The sequence below is a fragment of the Trachypithecus francoisi genome, unplaced genomic scaffold, assembly GCF_009764315.1.
Source record: "Trachypithecus francoisi isolate TF-2019V2 unplaced genomic scaffold, Tfra_2.0 Lachesis_group3, whole genome shotgun sequence".
Lineage (NCBI taxonomy): Eukaryota > Metazoa > Chordata > Mammalia > Primates > Cercopithecidae > Trachypithecus > Trachypithecus francoisi.
This window is the reverse complement of record NW_022681468.1, coordinates 126,944,128-126,959,913: the sequence shown is the minus strand read 5'-3', so window position 1 is coordinate 126,959,913 and position 15,786 is coordinate 126,944,128. Positions and strand designations below refer to the sequence as shown.

The 15,786-nt window shown below is 43.3% G+C and overlaps 1 protein-coding gene across 4 annotated transcripts in view; it reads left to right on the top strand.

Moving 5' to 3' along the window:
- Positions 1-15,786, top strand: part of TLN2 (talin 2) — a 455,709-nt gene that overhangs the window by 358,598 nt on the left and 81,325 nt on the right. For all 4 annotated transcript variants that reach the window (XM_033189877.1, XM_033189876.1, XM_033189874.1 and 1 more), the window contains 5 exons: positions 3,348-3,441; positions 5,421-5,510; positions 7,403-7,525; positions 8,870-9,013; positions 10,904-11,065. In XM_033189877.1, the coding sequence (XP_033045768.1) occupies positions 3,348-3,441; positions 5,421-5,510; positions 7,403-7,525; positions 8,870-9,013; positions 10,904-11,065 (613 nt within the window). The remainder of the gene's footprint in view (positions 1-3,347; positions 3,442-5,420; positions 5,511-7,402; positions 7,526-8,869; positions 9,014-10,903; positions 11,066-15,786) is intronic.

Genomic DNA, 15,786 nt, shown 5'->3' with positions numbered 1-15,786 from the left:
TTAGCTTTTTTGTATTTTTCAAAATGAACTTATGTAGCTTTGATCATTAAAAAAAGATTGTAAAAAAAAATAAAAGTAACTATACTTCAGACCTATTTGTATTTACAAAGAACAGAGACCCTTCTAATTTTGGCCATATTTCTTAGGATAATGTAAATTGTTTAATTTCTAATGGGGGGTAGATTTATTGAAAGTTTTTCTTTCAAAATAACATAAAGTCGCTTCACATTTTAATGTATGTCATTCCATCATTTTCTATGCATATATATGTTTATTTTTAGAGTGGTAGGCCCATTCTATTTATGTTATTTTGTAAATTTTATTTTCCTTAATCATGTAACACATATATTCATCTGTGACATTAGTAATATGCTACACCACTGACTTTTAATGGGTCCCCAGGATTCTGTTGTGTGCTGTATATTTATTTAATCCTTTATTGTTGCATATTTGGGTTCCTCTATATTCTCTGCTCATAAATAACTGCTGGGGTTTAAAACATAAATATTATTTTTCATTGTCAAATTTACATAACCGTTTGCCTCTGGACCACTTAGCACTTATTTAGCTGTTTAATCCCGACTGTAAAATGAGTTTTGGAAATTTGTGATAGCTAAATAATGCTTCTGAGTTTTGGATCAGTATTACCCAAGCATCTCACTTAGACACGCGATGCTGGGCTGTGACTTTTGTGGATTACCCAACCACAAACCCTTAGTCTGTTGGTTTTTGTCCCAAGTTTTTATTTGAAAAAACTTTACATCTACAGAAAAATTTAAGAGATGAGGAAAGCTGGCGGCTTTCCCACAGCTGTATATCCTCTGGATTCACCAGTTATAAACACTTAGTTTTTAATGGAAGAAACTTTTATATAGTAACACGGTTTTTTAAAAACACAGATGAACTGGAAACACAGAGAGAATTAAGCTAAATAGAAACTTCTGTGATATGTGGAAATAGCACCAAACGATCATGCCATTATGATGTTGATATATGCCAGCCTATCTCAGAAGTGTGTCTCAAAGCCACCACCACGTAAAACAGGGTGCTGGTCTCCCCAGGGGGTACTTGAAATGCGCACATTGAGGACTACACCCCTCCACAGTCCTTGGAACTAGGGATTGTCCGGCTGTCTCCTTATTCTTGTTTTGCTTTGCACCATGGAGAACACGGTGTTTCCCAATGACACCTGAATTAAATAGTGGTCCCTAAATAAATGAATCACCAGAGTCAATCTTACGAAAACTATTTTAGAATTTTTCCTATCACCCTAGCTCAATTTAACATTGAAAGCAGTATCTCCTCATCAAATAATTAAGCCGCTTACTTTTGTACATTGGCAACATCATTTTCTGTCTAATTTGATATTCTGTGGGAAGCTGCAAAGCCAATTTAACTAATAAAATGAGGCATCTTTTATATTAGTGTTGGTGATTAACAGCAATATGTGCCTATTTTATTTTTGTTTAACTTGCCAAAGCTGCAGTGGTTAGAAACTGAGTAGAATTCGGGGCCCTGCCAGAAGTGTGGACCATTTATGACACTGCAGAAAAGAACTATGTATTTGGTTTTGGAGTTAGAAAGGCATGAGTTTAAGTCTTATTTCTACTGCTTATTTGTAGCGTCCTTTTTGGGATTTATCTCAGATTTTTCATTTATAAAATGCATGGGTTTTCAATTTTAAGACTTAGTATAAAGCTAGTCATTAAAACAGTGTGGTACTGACAAAACATTGACCATGTAGATCAGTGCAACACAAATCAATGGGGAAAAGATTGTCTTTTTCAACAAATGGGGCTGGAACTATTGGGCTTACATATGCAAAACAATTTTTGAAAGAACTATGACCCATATCTTATACTTTATAAAAAGTTAACTACAAATGGCCATGACTTTCAAAATTATCCATGTCATTAGCTCAGACAAATTAAACAGGGGCTGCCCAATAGGGACAGAGTGCTTGTCAATGTAGAAAAATCTGGGCTACCTCTTATGTTGTAAGAACAGAAACAAGTAAAGTCATATAAGAGTCCCTAGTTTATTTGTGTTAATGTTAACAAAGAAAATAGCTATTTTAATGAATAATTTTGTGGTCGCTTTTAGGAACCAGTCAATCACATAGAATTTAATGGAAGGAAGAAATTTTAAAATCATAGGCACAGTTCACTTTATGTCTATGTGTTAAAAAATGTACAAAAGGCCGGGCGTGGTGGCTCAAGCCTGTAATCCCAGCACTTTGGGAGGCCAAGACGGGCGGATCACGAGGTCAGGAGATCGAGACCATCCTGGCTAAGGCGGTGAAACCCCGTCTCTACTAAAAAATACCAAAAAAACTAGCTGGGCGAGGTGGCGGGCGCCTGTAGTCCCAGCTACTAGGGAGGCTGAGGCAGGAGAATGGCGTATACCCGGGAGGCGGAGCTTGTAGTGAGCTGAGATCCGGCCACTGCACTCCAGCCTGGGTGACAGAGCGAGACTGCGTCTCCAAAAAAAAAAAAAAAAATGTACAAGATATTCCAAATTGTTCAGGTTGTCTTGTTCCTTGGGGGCTGCTGATTAAGGGTCTTAAATAGTGCTAATACGGTCTATTTGCTTGTTGCAAATTCTTTCTTATGAATGTATTAGCTTTCTTAGGAGAACTACAGTTGACCCTTGACCAATGCAAAGGTTAGGGGCACTGACCCCTGCACAGTCAAAAATTCGTGTATAGCTTTTGCTTCCCTAAACTTTACCAACAGCCTACTGTTGACTGGAAGCCTTGCTGATACCATAAACAGTTAACACATAGTTTGTATGTTGTATGTTAATGTATTATGTACTGTATTCTTGCCATAAGTTGAGCTACTAACAAAATGATAAGGAGGAGAAAATGTACTTTTCACTAAGTGGAAGTGGATCATCATAAAGGTCTTCATCCTCATCCCTGTCACATTGAGTAGGCAGCAGAGGAAGAGGGGTTCATCTTGCTGTCTGAGAGGTGGCAGAGGTGGAAGAGTTGGAAGGGGAGAAAGGAGAGGTAGGCACACTGCTGTGACTTTTACTGAAAAAAAAAAAAAAAACCCACCTATAAGCAGATTTGCACACTGCAAACCCATGTTGTTCAAAGGTCAACGGTATTAGGACCCCTTCCAGGTCTAGCAAATGAATTATCCAGAGGCAAGGTAGAGTGTCTCTGTCTTCCCTGGGTATGGTTTATTTTTGGTTGTATAGAGCCTCTGTGGAAGAGTTCTCCTGGGGACCCGAGCCAAAATAGTGAATTAATTGTATTTCTGGTGAGCCTGCAAAACATTGTAGGGGAAATTACTGTTGATCTTTAAAAAAAAAAAAAAAAAATTCTGTTTCTGTCACAGAGCTGTGACAGAGAGCATCAATCAACTCATCACTCTGTGTACCCAACAAGCCCCGGGCCAGAAAGAGTGCGATAATGCCCTGCGGGAGCTCGAGGTAGGTCCCTGGGTCCCTGGGAAGGCTGCTGAGGACTTGAGAGCGGGAGTGTCTATGCCTGTGTGTCTGTCTCTCTTTGTCTGTGTCTGTTCTTTCCCTATAGGGCTAGTTTTCTCTTCTTTGTCCTTGCCTTTTAGCTTTCCTCGGAGGTTGTTAAGGCCAAAGTTCCAATCCAAGTGCAAAGAAATTGAAGATAAACTGCATTTAGTTGGGATTATCGTTCCTGCTTCTCATTTTTGCAGCAGGAGAAGATGTATTTTGTTAAAGGATTCTTTATTTCAAACAGGAAGAGGCCTGTGATGTTGGGTGTAGGCTGAAGATCAGCAATTTTTACCTAAAAAATAGTGGAGAGATTGTTCTGGAACAATGGGGAGAGAGCTAGAGGCTGGGCTAGGTGTGCTTTTGAGTAAAAATGATTTTCCCATGTATTGTATCTGTACCATACAGGGGATATGTAAGAGGAATCCTAGGACTAATACTACTTACACAGTCAAGGTAGCTGTGGGTCCCCTAAGGGCCCAGAACACAGTGTGGCTGCTTTTCATTTTATACTCATGTTATTTATGCTTGAAAAGTTATGTATCCCCATAGAATGTGTGGGTGGGTAAACATAAAATCAGTGTAGCTACTTGTATGTCCTAACCTGCAGTCCTAACCAGTGCAGGTTATATTGAGGTGCCACGTGGGTATCTCAGTAGATGTGGGTTGATTGTCCCAAGGTACCTTCCATTTCTGGATAAATCAGCATGTGTCTGGCATGGTGGGAATACCCACTGCAGCTCCTGGAGCATTTCATTGAGGCCCTGGTACTGGCACTAGGCCATTGTGCACAGCTGGAAGTGAGAAGGGGATTGTTATTACAGGACCGAAGCCTTCTGAAAACAGTTGAGAATGTTTCTTACATTGGCTGAATTACTACCCTATTCTGCTCTGTTCACATTTGCAAATATAAATATGTAGGCTGTGGATCTAAATGAGCTCTGTTGGCCTAGGTGCCAATACTCCATCCCTTATTGATATCCTTGTTCGAAAAATATGACTATTTTAGGATTGCTGTTACTAAAACAATTTTGATTATCCAAGGAGTGGGAGGAGGTTCTTGAATGAAATGAGCTCATTCCTTACACTGCCCTCTTTCCCTCCCATTTTTAACAGCTCAGCAGTTCCCCTTCCTTATCTCCCAGCCCCCCAACAGCCTTTGTAACTCAAATGACTGTCTTTTTGTTGGCTGTGTCCCAAAGATTGCTGGGCCCTAATGTACATTCTCACTCCCTGGGGAGGAGGATAAATGGCTGCATCCCCAGGAAAAGTCCCTTACAAGTGGTGATCAAAGGTCATTACAGTGCCATGACTGAGCTAGCCATGGTTTTCAGTGGCTTAGAGACAGAGAGCCAGGCCCCTACACCCATTTATTTCCTTGATGAGGACCTAAACAACAATAAATATTTTCTATACTGTTTAAATTAAAAACAAATGAACCATTGCAATGGGCAGTTTGGGGGAATTACCTTCTTTCATGCCTTCCCATTAAAATGTTCCAAAATTGGAAAAACTGAGGGTTCTTACTAGTCATGAAGAAATGAATGAATGGCCTTTTGAAATTTAAACTCCTTAGAATTATCCTGCAGAGAAATTGTGCTAATTGACCATGCATGTATTGCCTTATAGTAATGTTCTAATCTGTTTTAAATGCCATCCTTCTGTGTTTACCTTGTTTCTTCTCCTTTAAAACTGAAAACAAGAGATTCTCATCTCTAGCAAAGCTAACCGGAGGCCCGCTCCCCTATAATGGGCATTGTGTTGCTAACAGGAAATTTGAAGTCATGATGTTATGATCTAAATTCTCAAAAATCTGAGTAAAAGTGATTATGACCAGAAACTTAACATATGGAGGGAAAGTTGATAGTTGGTAGTTGATGTTGCATTTCTCTTGCTGTATGACGTTTGCTTGCTTTTTATGTTGTGTTGTTCTTCTGTAGACTGTGAAGGGGATGTTGGACAATCCTAATGAACCTGTTAGTGACCTCTCCTATTTTGACTGCATTGAGAGTGTGATGGAAAACTCCAAGGTAAGACTGTCTGTACCATAAGTCAGAAGTTAGCATTGCTCATCAAAGTGGGGAGAAGTTTAGACGTGCCTTATGTGCATCTGCCCATGGCTGGTCTGCAGGGCTAGCCGCATGTAGCATGAAGCCTTATGGAGCCCTTTGCTCAGGAGCTTCTCAAACTTGAGGATGCATCAGAATCACCTGGAGGGCTTATTAAACACAGATTGCCTACCCCCAAGTTTCTGTTTCAGTAGATGTGAGATGAAGCTGAGATTCTACATTTCTGACTATCTCCCAGGTCCTGCCCCTATGGTCCAGGAACCATACTTTGAGAACCCTTTCCTCTCTTTTTTCACAACTGGGTCTTATTGTGAGTCAAATCGTGTATTTTCTACACTGGAACTGATTTGGAAAGTCCTTCAGTGACTTGACTTACATGGGATCCTCCTGTGTGTTTTTTTGCAGTCTGTTCATGGCATGCATTCTCAAGGAGGGTGAAATTGTTTTGTTTTGGTAGGACGTTGGAGAGGTGTTGAAAAAATTTAAGATAATATAATGGCTTGTTACCCTGCTCTTATCTTAACCTTACTCAGCAAAATCTTGTTCTTTGGTATTTGATTAGGAAAAAAAATTTTTAATGGCTCCTTAGTGGAACAATAATGAAAAACAAACAAACAAACTGTTGAGAAACACTCCTCTGTAGTAATCATACCAATGTCTTTTGAGAATGTGAAAATTTCACCTTCATCAGAAGGTGAAAATGAAATGTAAGGGAGATGAATGGATGTCAAGTTGTTGCAATCTGGCTTTGTAGCTGGAACATGGTTACTTTTATTCTAGTGGGGAAACATGTGTATTGGTAGTGTCAGAAGGACTCAGTTTGATTTAGGCTAAAACTAGAATATCCTCATCCAGTACCTTTTATGGAATTATGATTGTCTAAGGGAAGGATGTGTACACACTCAGATCTAAAGAAATGGTTCCTTCTTAAAGAGGAATGTGAGCTTAGGAGGGAGGGAGAAATAGTGTACACAAAACTACCCTCTACCTTCTTCTTTTTTTTTTGCAAGTCCTTATGTAAACTGGATTAATTTGTATATCTAAGCAATTTTAGGAAATTTATTCCTTTCTAAGATGGCTTATTGACAAATGGTCTCTGCTTTGGGTTCTAGACCTAGCAATACCATAGTCTCTCCAAAGGGTAAGACATCTTTCAGTTCCATCATTGTTGCCCAGGAAAATATGACCAGCCCTCCTGGGACATAGTGAGGGAACATCAGATTCACATCGTGCACCCTGTACTTGCCCATGTGACCTTCACTGTGACCTTGTACAGGATGCGTGATCACTCTGGGTTGGATTCTGAACACTAAAATCTCTTTTAGCTGTTAAATTGTAAAGATATCTGAAGAAAGAATACACCATACCAGCGATTTTCAAAATAAGGCAAAATTCTTATAGTTTTCAGGAAACATACTTAACAAAGATCTGTGTTTAAATTTTATTGTCAGTAACTAGACAAATGACATCTGGAAGGCTGAGTCTCCTGCTTTCTGTTTATGACCTCACCTACAGCTCGGTGGATATGATTTTTATATTCTAGGAACTAGTTCTCAGTTTAGACCATTCACCTATGAGTTGCCTTTTATAGACTGTACTCTGTAGTCTGTGTATATTAACTGTAGCTCCTTGGAATATAGATAACTTTGGGGTTCTACTTTCATTGTACATATCTCTTTGTGGAGTGGAAATGATGTAATTCTCTTCCATCTCTTCTTAATACAAATAAAGGAGAAAATGTCAAATGTTCCAAATTAAGTTGCCTTGAATGTTAAAGTTGGAGTGTAGCCTCCTTTACCCCTTGGTTTGAGGCAATGCTGGATAGAGAATGTTGCTGGCCGTTTGTTTTGCAGGTTCTCGGTGAATCGATGGCAGGAATTTCACAGAATGCCAAGACCGGGGACCTCCCTGCCTTTGGGGAATGTGTGGGGATTGCATCCAAGGCTCTCTGTGGACTGACAGAGGCCGCAGCCCAGGTAAGGGGCTGGTCCTGATACAGCCATGTGCCCTGTGCCAGATCCCTGCGGGAGGTGCGGGGCAACTCCAGCTGCACCTCTTTCTCCAAGTACCACCACAGAAACCACGGGAAAGACAGTGGCTTCTGTGCTGGCTGGGGCATTTACACAAAACATGAGCCAGTTACCCCCCGGGAGCAGAGCAGCCATGGGCCAGGCTGGGGAGCATGGTGAGACTCAGTACAGACCCAGCATATAGGTTCAGAGGCCAACTTTTCAATTGTTTTAAAAGTTTTTATTATAGATGAGTTGTTTGGGGTAGAAAAATAAGCACTAAATAATTTAAATTTGCTGAGGCTTTAGAAATGCAAAACTGTTATGTCATGCTCTTTTTAGGATCAGAGAGAGAAAAAAATTAGATGCCATCATGCAGAGAAATGATATGGCACATTCCTTGCCCTTCTTTGACTATCCTATGTATTTTCAATGATGATTGACCTCCTGTGACAGAAGCTTCAAAGATGTCAGCATCTACTTTAACGGGTTCATCATTTGACAATTATACCTTGAACTTAGAAGATTTTACTGAACCACAGAGAAACATTACTAGTTTAGGGGATGAAATTCTCTACCTTCATCCTTCCCCTCAGATCTCAGGGGAAATGAAATAAGATAAAATTCCTGTGCACAGATTCATTTTTTCTCTTTTATTTGGCTGACACATCTAAACGGAATTGCAAAGAGAAGGCCTTCCTTTGTGCCCTCTTGTCCTCTTGGGAACCAAATGCTGTCTTTTTTGTTGTTTTTTCTGGGCCATCTTACTCAATTACAAAATTAAGATCCCTTCTGCTATTGAAAATACTGACCTAAGCAATAAGGACATGCTTCAGTAAGCTATGAGATGAGGAACCCTAGGACAGGGCAGGCTCCAAAGTTGGCTGACCCAGCAGCTCCACGCCATTAGTCTGCATGCACCCACTGTTTTCTGCCTCTCCTGTCTGCCAGCCAAAGAGTCAGCTTCATTCTGAGGCTGGGCAGCCTCGTGATCACAAGACAGCTGCCAGAGTAGTCAGGGCTGCGTCCATCCTTATCCATGCCCCCAAAGAAGAATTTCTTGAAGCTCTCTCCTAAGAATAAGGAGACTTTGTTCCATGAGCTTGTGATAAACTCCTGCTGGCATGTCAAGCTGGCATAAACCTGTTCATTACTACACCCTTATTGGTGAGCGGCATGAGATTACCTTGACCAGTTTGAACTAAGGAGTGCCTGAGTGTGACAGCAGCATATATAGTGCGGAGCATCATGCCCTACAGGCTCACCTGGGAGCATGGAGCCTGAGCTGCGGTTTTTCTCTTCCCTTTCTAGGCTGCATACTTGGTTGGCATCTCAGATCCAAACAGCCAGGCAGGCCACCAGGGCCTAGTGGACCCCATCCAGTTTGCCAGGGCTAACCAAGCCATCCAGATGGCATGCCAGAACTTGGTAGACCCTGGCAGCAGCCCATCACAGGTAACTATTGGGGAGGATGTAAGATTTCAAGCCCTTAAGCAGCTCCTCTAGGTAGGTTGTGGGAGACTATGAGAAATTAGTAAACAATCTTGTTCTTTCAGAGCTTGCAAAGGTAGCTAAATGCCAGCACTGTAGATAATGACTTGGGTGGGGACAAATATTGCAACATATGATGGATCTGGAAATTTGTAAGTGCCTTGAAATGGGGTGCCAGAAGGCAAAAGGAGTGAAGTAATCACAGTGAGATTCACAAGGAGTCTTCATTTCAGGGGACATGCATTGAGGGCTTGTTCTGTGCTTAGCTGTAAAGGGTCAATGTGCACAGGGCTCCATTTTCTACCCCTTGGCTCTTAGTGTGTTGGGCAAAGTTTGGAAGATGCAATGACCAGGGCATGATGACAGTGCCAGGGATGTGCAAAGGAAGGTGTGATTAATTCTCCAAGGGGCCTGTCAGGGCTCACTTCCCAGAAGGGGCGGCACTGAACCGGGCCTCAGAGTTGGGTAGAATCTGCAGCACAGAAAGAAGCCAGAGTGCCATTTGATGAAGAGCCAGTACGTGTGACATTCCATAACATGTCTCATACCTGAGTGGCATGGGGTCCCGGTCACTTATTAAAACAGTGTGTACCGAAAGGAAGGAGAAGTGGCTGGAATGGGGGTGGCGGAGGCCGTCTTGTTAGCGACATGTTCACCATCAACCTGGGGCCCACATTCTTGAGGTGGGAGAAGGACCTGAACAAAGACGGAAACACAAGGACCGTGTGGACCTAAAGCAGCCCCGAGAGCTGGTGTGTCTGGGAGTCCTTACTCATCCAGCAAGGCCAAAGGGGTGTTACCAGCCTCAGCAAAGCAGAACAGGTGGATTCAGGAGAGCAAATGAGTTGAGGCTGGCGGGGTGGAGCCTGTGGAACTTCCTGAGCCAGACACCGCTGTTGCACCTTGATACGTATTTTTCTCATCTGGATCTGGGCTCTACAGTCTGATGGCCACTGGCTACATGTGGCTGTTAAGCACCTGAAATGGAACTAGTCCGAATTGCGATGGTTTTTTTTTTTTTTTTTTTTTTTTTTTGAGACGAAGTCTCGCTCTGTCGCCCAGGCTGGAGTGCAGTGGCCGGATCTCAGCTCACTGCAAGCTCCGCCTCCCGGGTTTACCCCATTCTCCTGCCTCAGCCTCCCGAGTAGCTGGGACTACAGGCGCCCGCCACCACGCCCGGCTAGTTTTTTGTATTTTTTAGTAGAGACAGGGTTTCACTGTGTTAGCCAGGATGGTCTCGATCTCCTGACCTCGTGATCCGCCCGTCTCGGCCTCCCAAAGTGCTGGGATTACAGGCTTGAGCCACTGCGCCCGGCCGCGATGGGTTTTGAATATGCAGTGCACCCTGAATTTCAAAGACTCGGTATGAAAAAAGATGATAAAATCTCAATAATATTTTTAAATTGATTCTATGATGAAATTTTTGGATATACCAAGTTAAATAGAAGAAATTATTTCATTAATTTCTCTTGTTTCTCTACTTATTTTAAGGTGACTACTGGAAAACTTAAAATTGTGTATGTGTAAACCTTGGTCTAGATTCTACACCCTGGACCTCCTATGTGGGATTCCAAAGGCTAACTGATTACATCTCCTTTAAGACTACGTGGGGCTCAGCCTATCCCACCATTATGTCAGCACCTCCTTTTTTCTTGTTCTTTCTTTATGATCTTTGCTTAAGATTTCTTGCCCTCCTCTTTCTTGGAGTGACTTTGAGGGTAGCAGAACTAGACATGCTTATAATTACATAGGCTCTGACCATGTGAGTTGAACAGGAACCCAGGGCCGAGGACCAGGGTGGACCCCTCTGCACTGTAGCATGGGGTACCCCCAAACTAGCCCCATGCTTTGTAGGTCCTGTCAGCTGCCACCATTGTTGCCAAGCACACGTCAGCCTTGTGCAATGCCTGCCGCATCGCCTCATCCAAGACGGCCAACCCGGTAGCCAAGAGGCACTTTGTCCAGTCAGCCAAGGAAGTCGCCAACAGCACTGCCAACCTGGTGAAGACCATCAAGGTAGGTAGCTGGATTACAGGCCTTACTCAACTCTGTTCCGGAGAGGGAAGGGGAACAAGATTTAAGCTCCGCTCCTCTCCTTGTCTAGTGAAGCTTAACTTCTAATTCAGTCTTATGGTTTATGTCACTGAAGAGGCATCCCTTACTAATGGAGATACTCTTCGTGAAAAACCAACAACCTTGCCCTCTACTAACCTTTTAGCTGGTGGGGAAGGAGGCCTCCCCGAATTCTGTAGATGAGGAGCTTAGGGACAGAACTCTGATGGGAAAGGATTGGTTATAGGGCCTCTGTTAGCGCTATGCTTGTGTAGCAAATACTCTGATTTTACTTAAACGATATGTTTACTTATGGCGTTTTTGGGTGGGCTGGTAGAGGGCTCTCCCATTGTTGCTGGATATATCTGGACCAAGAGAGTAGGTGGAAGGAGAAGGGAATGGGAAATTGTGGAAAAATCACTTAAAACATTTTCATCGTTCCTGTGATATTAATTCTGTTTATAGCTGTTTGAATTTTTTAAGTGGAGCATCAACTTTTCAAAATAGAGCCTCTAGTGTTCATAGCAAATTCACCTGTGCATTAAGGTATATGGGGATGTGGCGGGCAGGCAGGGTTCACTTGCAAGAAGCAAGTGGGAATCACTAGGCCGTAGTACTTGTAGATGGGTGATGAAGCCACAAACACAGTCTACCCTCAGCCAGGACCAAGCAGGCAGCAGGCAGCTGACCTGTGGGAACACAGCCACAGCCTAGACGACAGACCACAGGCAGAAGGCCCAGCACCATCTCCCCAGCTCCCTCCACAGCCCCAGCCTTCAAAGGAGCATTGTCATGGGAGGCAGGATACCAGTTCTGTGTTAAACCCTGGACACCGCTGAAGGGAAAGGCATTGAAGGAGTTAACACTTTTTACTTCAGGGTTTTGTATTCATTCAGATGGGAGGGTTGGCTTTACTGCTGGGACAAGTCCTAGAGTTAGAGAAGTTTTCCCAGTTCTCTCCAGAGGATAGGACACTGCACACCTCACTTTATTTTGACGACAAAAAACCAGTGCAATTGTATGCAGAAATTAGTCAACAGGATGACCAAGCAGAGGCAAAAGGAGAGAATACCCAGCCCAGCACCAGCTGGAAGCTGGCGGTCAGCACATGGGGCTCACACCCCAGTCAGCAGCTTCTTAGCTATTGAAACAAAGAGTCTTTTTTTAAGAAATGAGCAAACAAAAACCCCTCCCTATTTGAAGGCAAGAGTAAGCTCAGTTGAAAATGAATAAAGCCAGTGTCCAGGTGCCCCATGATCCTAGCGGCAGGTTACCTGAATTACCATCGTAGTTCACAGTAATTAGGAAGTAATAAAGCTTACATTTAAAAACGTTTATTTGGTGCTTTGGGTATGTTACTCATTCACTCCATACAACCACCCTGTGCTTATCCCATTTTACAGGTGGGAACCTGAGGCACAAAGAGGTTAAATAACTTTACCAAGGTAACCCAGCCAGGAAGTGGTGGGGCAGAATTCAAACCCAGGCACCAGAGCCCCTGCTTTCAGCCCTGGCATGCTGTTCACCTCTTGGGATGGAGAGACAAAGTCATCTCTCCAGCCTGGGAAGAAAGACCTTGCTGTGTTTGCAGGGCTTGTATGTGAGTTTGGGGAGGTGAGGGTGGAAAGAGCAATAGAGTTGACAGCAGTGACATCATTGGTTGCTGTGTAATGAGCTTATCTCCGTTAAAATCACTCATTTTCTGGTTGTTAAAAAACATTATATTTAGATGGACCAATGGGGTAAAAAAAGGAAAGACACTCTTTATTCTGTAGAAATTCCTGGAGCCCTTTCTTGTCTGCCTTCTCTTTGGTTTTAAATCCTGACCTATCTCTATATAAAGCATCTGTGTTAAGATCTCATGTTCTTTTCAGATTCTCCTCACAGTGTCAAACCCTCTGCAATTCCCTGCAGCAAATGAGCTCTTGTGATGGCCTAAAAGATAGGCCTGTACAGAACATCAGAGGAGGAATGTCGGGGGGTTGTAACGTGGAAAAGATAAAGGCCTCTGTCTCCTGGAGCACCCTGGGAACGAGGAGCAATGCAAGAGGAACAGAAATGAACATGTTGCCCCTCAGCGTGTGGAAATGGGCCTGGTTTTTCAATTCCCATCACGTGGCAGGGTTTGCTGGAAGCCATGAGCTTTGCTTTTAATTTACTAACAGGAAAGTGGTAAAGGTCGTTTCACTGTAGCACATGGTACTATATACCGAACATTTTCCTGTTGGAAGGAATGGTTATGTATTCTCTCAAACAGAAAAACAAATGAATATTTAATTCCCTAAGTGCTTAAGACAGCTGCCCTCATAGCTGCATATTACTCTTAAGTTTTATGTGCTGCTTAGTGCTGTTTTTTTCTTTTAACTGTGAGGATGTGCCCAAGCCTAAATCCCAGCTGCCACACCCTTGTAGTCATAAAGAAGGGAGGGGAGCCACCAGGAGAAGCACGAGGGGGCAGGAGCAGATTACGTCACACAGTGGCTCATTAGCATCAGTCACTACTGATGGCACTCTTTAAAATCCCAGAGCCGGGCTCCACGAGAATCCATTTCTGTGTTTCTGCCTTCTGCCAGGGATGGCTCTAAATACTGGGTATGGTAGAAAGATGCACATCCCTAACCACAGCGGCTGTGTCTCCGAGTCACCACGTACTCTGTTGCCTGCCTTTCTGTCTTCATTCAGCTCATTACCTAGTCTTGAATCAGATGTGTGGAATGGAATGTTATTTTAAATGTGCAGTCACTCACATTTGAGTGCCAAGTAGAAATTATGCAACAGCAGCATTTGTTTTTCTGAGAAGTTGAAGTTTGGCCTTGCCCCTCACAGCAGAGTTAAAGTTCGGGGTTTTTGCAGTTAAGCACTTTCAGTGTGTACCACAGACACCCGATCCAGCTCTCTTTAATCGAATTTGACTTGGCCGTGAGTATGCTTTCTTGATCATCCCTATGTTTGGATTGGGAAAGTGGTTTCTTTAAAAGGAAAAGGAAAAAGGCTCTTGGGCTTTTTAGTCCGTGTTCTGTTGCCTTTGTCTAAGGTCAGCAGGAGAGAAGGGAGCCAGGAGGCTCGCATCATTGTTTGAGGCATGCCAGTGAGTAGCAAGGTGACCTTGTCAAGTCATGTCACTTTCCAGGTGCTGGTTTTATTGTCTGGAGAATTGGGGGTTTAAGCTTAAATTGTCCTTACGGTCCCCTCTAATCCCCGAAGTTCGTGAATCTTTTATTTTGTGCATACACAGAAATGGTCTCTTCCAGATCTTCATGGTATTTTGCTAAGGGGGACCACTTGGAGCAGGCTCCGGGTTTGGAAGTGTTCTTGTCCTGGTGGGGCCTGGATATATGGCTGAGTAAATTTACCCTTTCATCATTATGGCTGGTATGCCAGACGTTCTGTGACATGGAAACTCTCATGCTTGAAATTTCACCATTGGGCAGCTTTGAGTATTCAGTTTCCTTGAGTGGCTCTGCTGTGCCCAATGGAAGCAGAGTTTAGAAGTGAAATAATACCTGTGCAAACTATCCTTTCTGATGCCGGATGCCTTCTTTGGATGAAGTAACTTGTCGTTTTTGAGAAGGGAAGATGATTGATGTAGCTTGCTCTTCTAGTTCATGTTATTCAAGGCTCTGACCTGCAAATAGCAATGGGCTATATGTTAATATGATTTTAAGGCCTATGCTCAAAACAAAAGCCCCAAACAAACAAACAAAAAACCCCGTCTTTATTCTAGTAGTGCTGTCTATGAAACCTATACAATTAGAAAACCATTCCTTGAGATTTCCCTTGAGTAGAGTCATCTTTTCAGTTTGAAGAAGTTCAGCTTAGGGTTGGTGGCTTGATTGGCTGCCCTTCTTCCCAATAGACTGAGAGGTTGTGGGAGCAGAAAGGGGAAGAGAAAAGCGTGGAGAGGTAAGAAGCAGGAAGGGGGAGCAGCACCAAGGGAAGGCTGAGCATCTCCTGTTAAGCTAGAAGTTGTGTGATCCCAGCTGAAAGGATATGATTGGAGAAAGCCATGTATCCACTGGTGGGGCTGGGACCTGAGTTTCTTCCACTCCAAAGTCCACTCTTACAATCAGCTTGCTTCACTCCTTTGCCTATGTTTGGGTCCACCTGTGTCAGGCATCTGCTGAGAGGCACCCACCCTGCCTGGCACTGGTGTTCTCAGATTGCCCTGAAGTCTGGTGAATCCTGACCTCCAGGGATCTACCAAACTTCAAAGCGATATTAACAGTGCAACAAGATCAGAGTGCCAAGGTGGTTCACTTCTACCTGGCCAGTGCCAGCAACATAAATCAACATTTACCAAGTATGTAAGTGGTAGTGAGAAATGAGGTTTAAATGTGAGCAAGAAGTAGCTGGTGTGCAAGGGTTTCCATCGGGCCTGGAAGAATGGCAGAACTGGAGAGGTGAGGGTAGGGTCAGGGCCTGTCTGGTGGGGGAAGGGCATGAGCCAAGGCGAGCCAGGCACTGTATTAGCAAAAAACAATAAATTAGCCAGGCTTGCGGGAATTCCTCTGAAAATATTAGCATTGTGGGTATGTAATTATTGTCCCAAGCTGCCAAGGCTTGATTGGAATGTAGTTGTTATTCAGAAATCACCTTCAAACCAACGGTGCCTGCCTCCTCTTGCTTTATTGGAAAACAGAAATGCTCCCATCTCAGATCTGCTGTGCTTGGTGATGCCAGTGCCC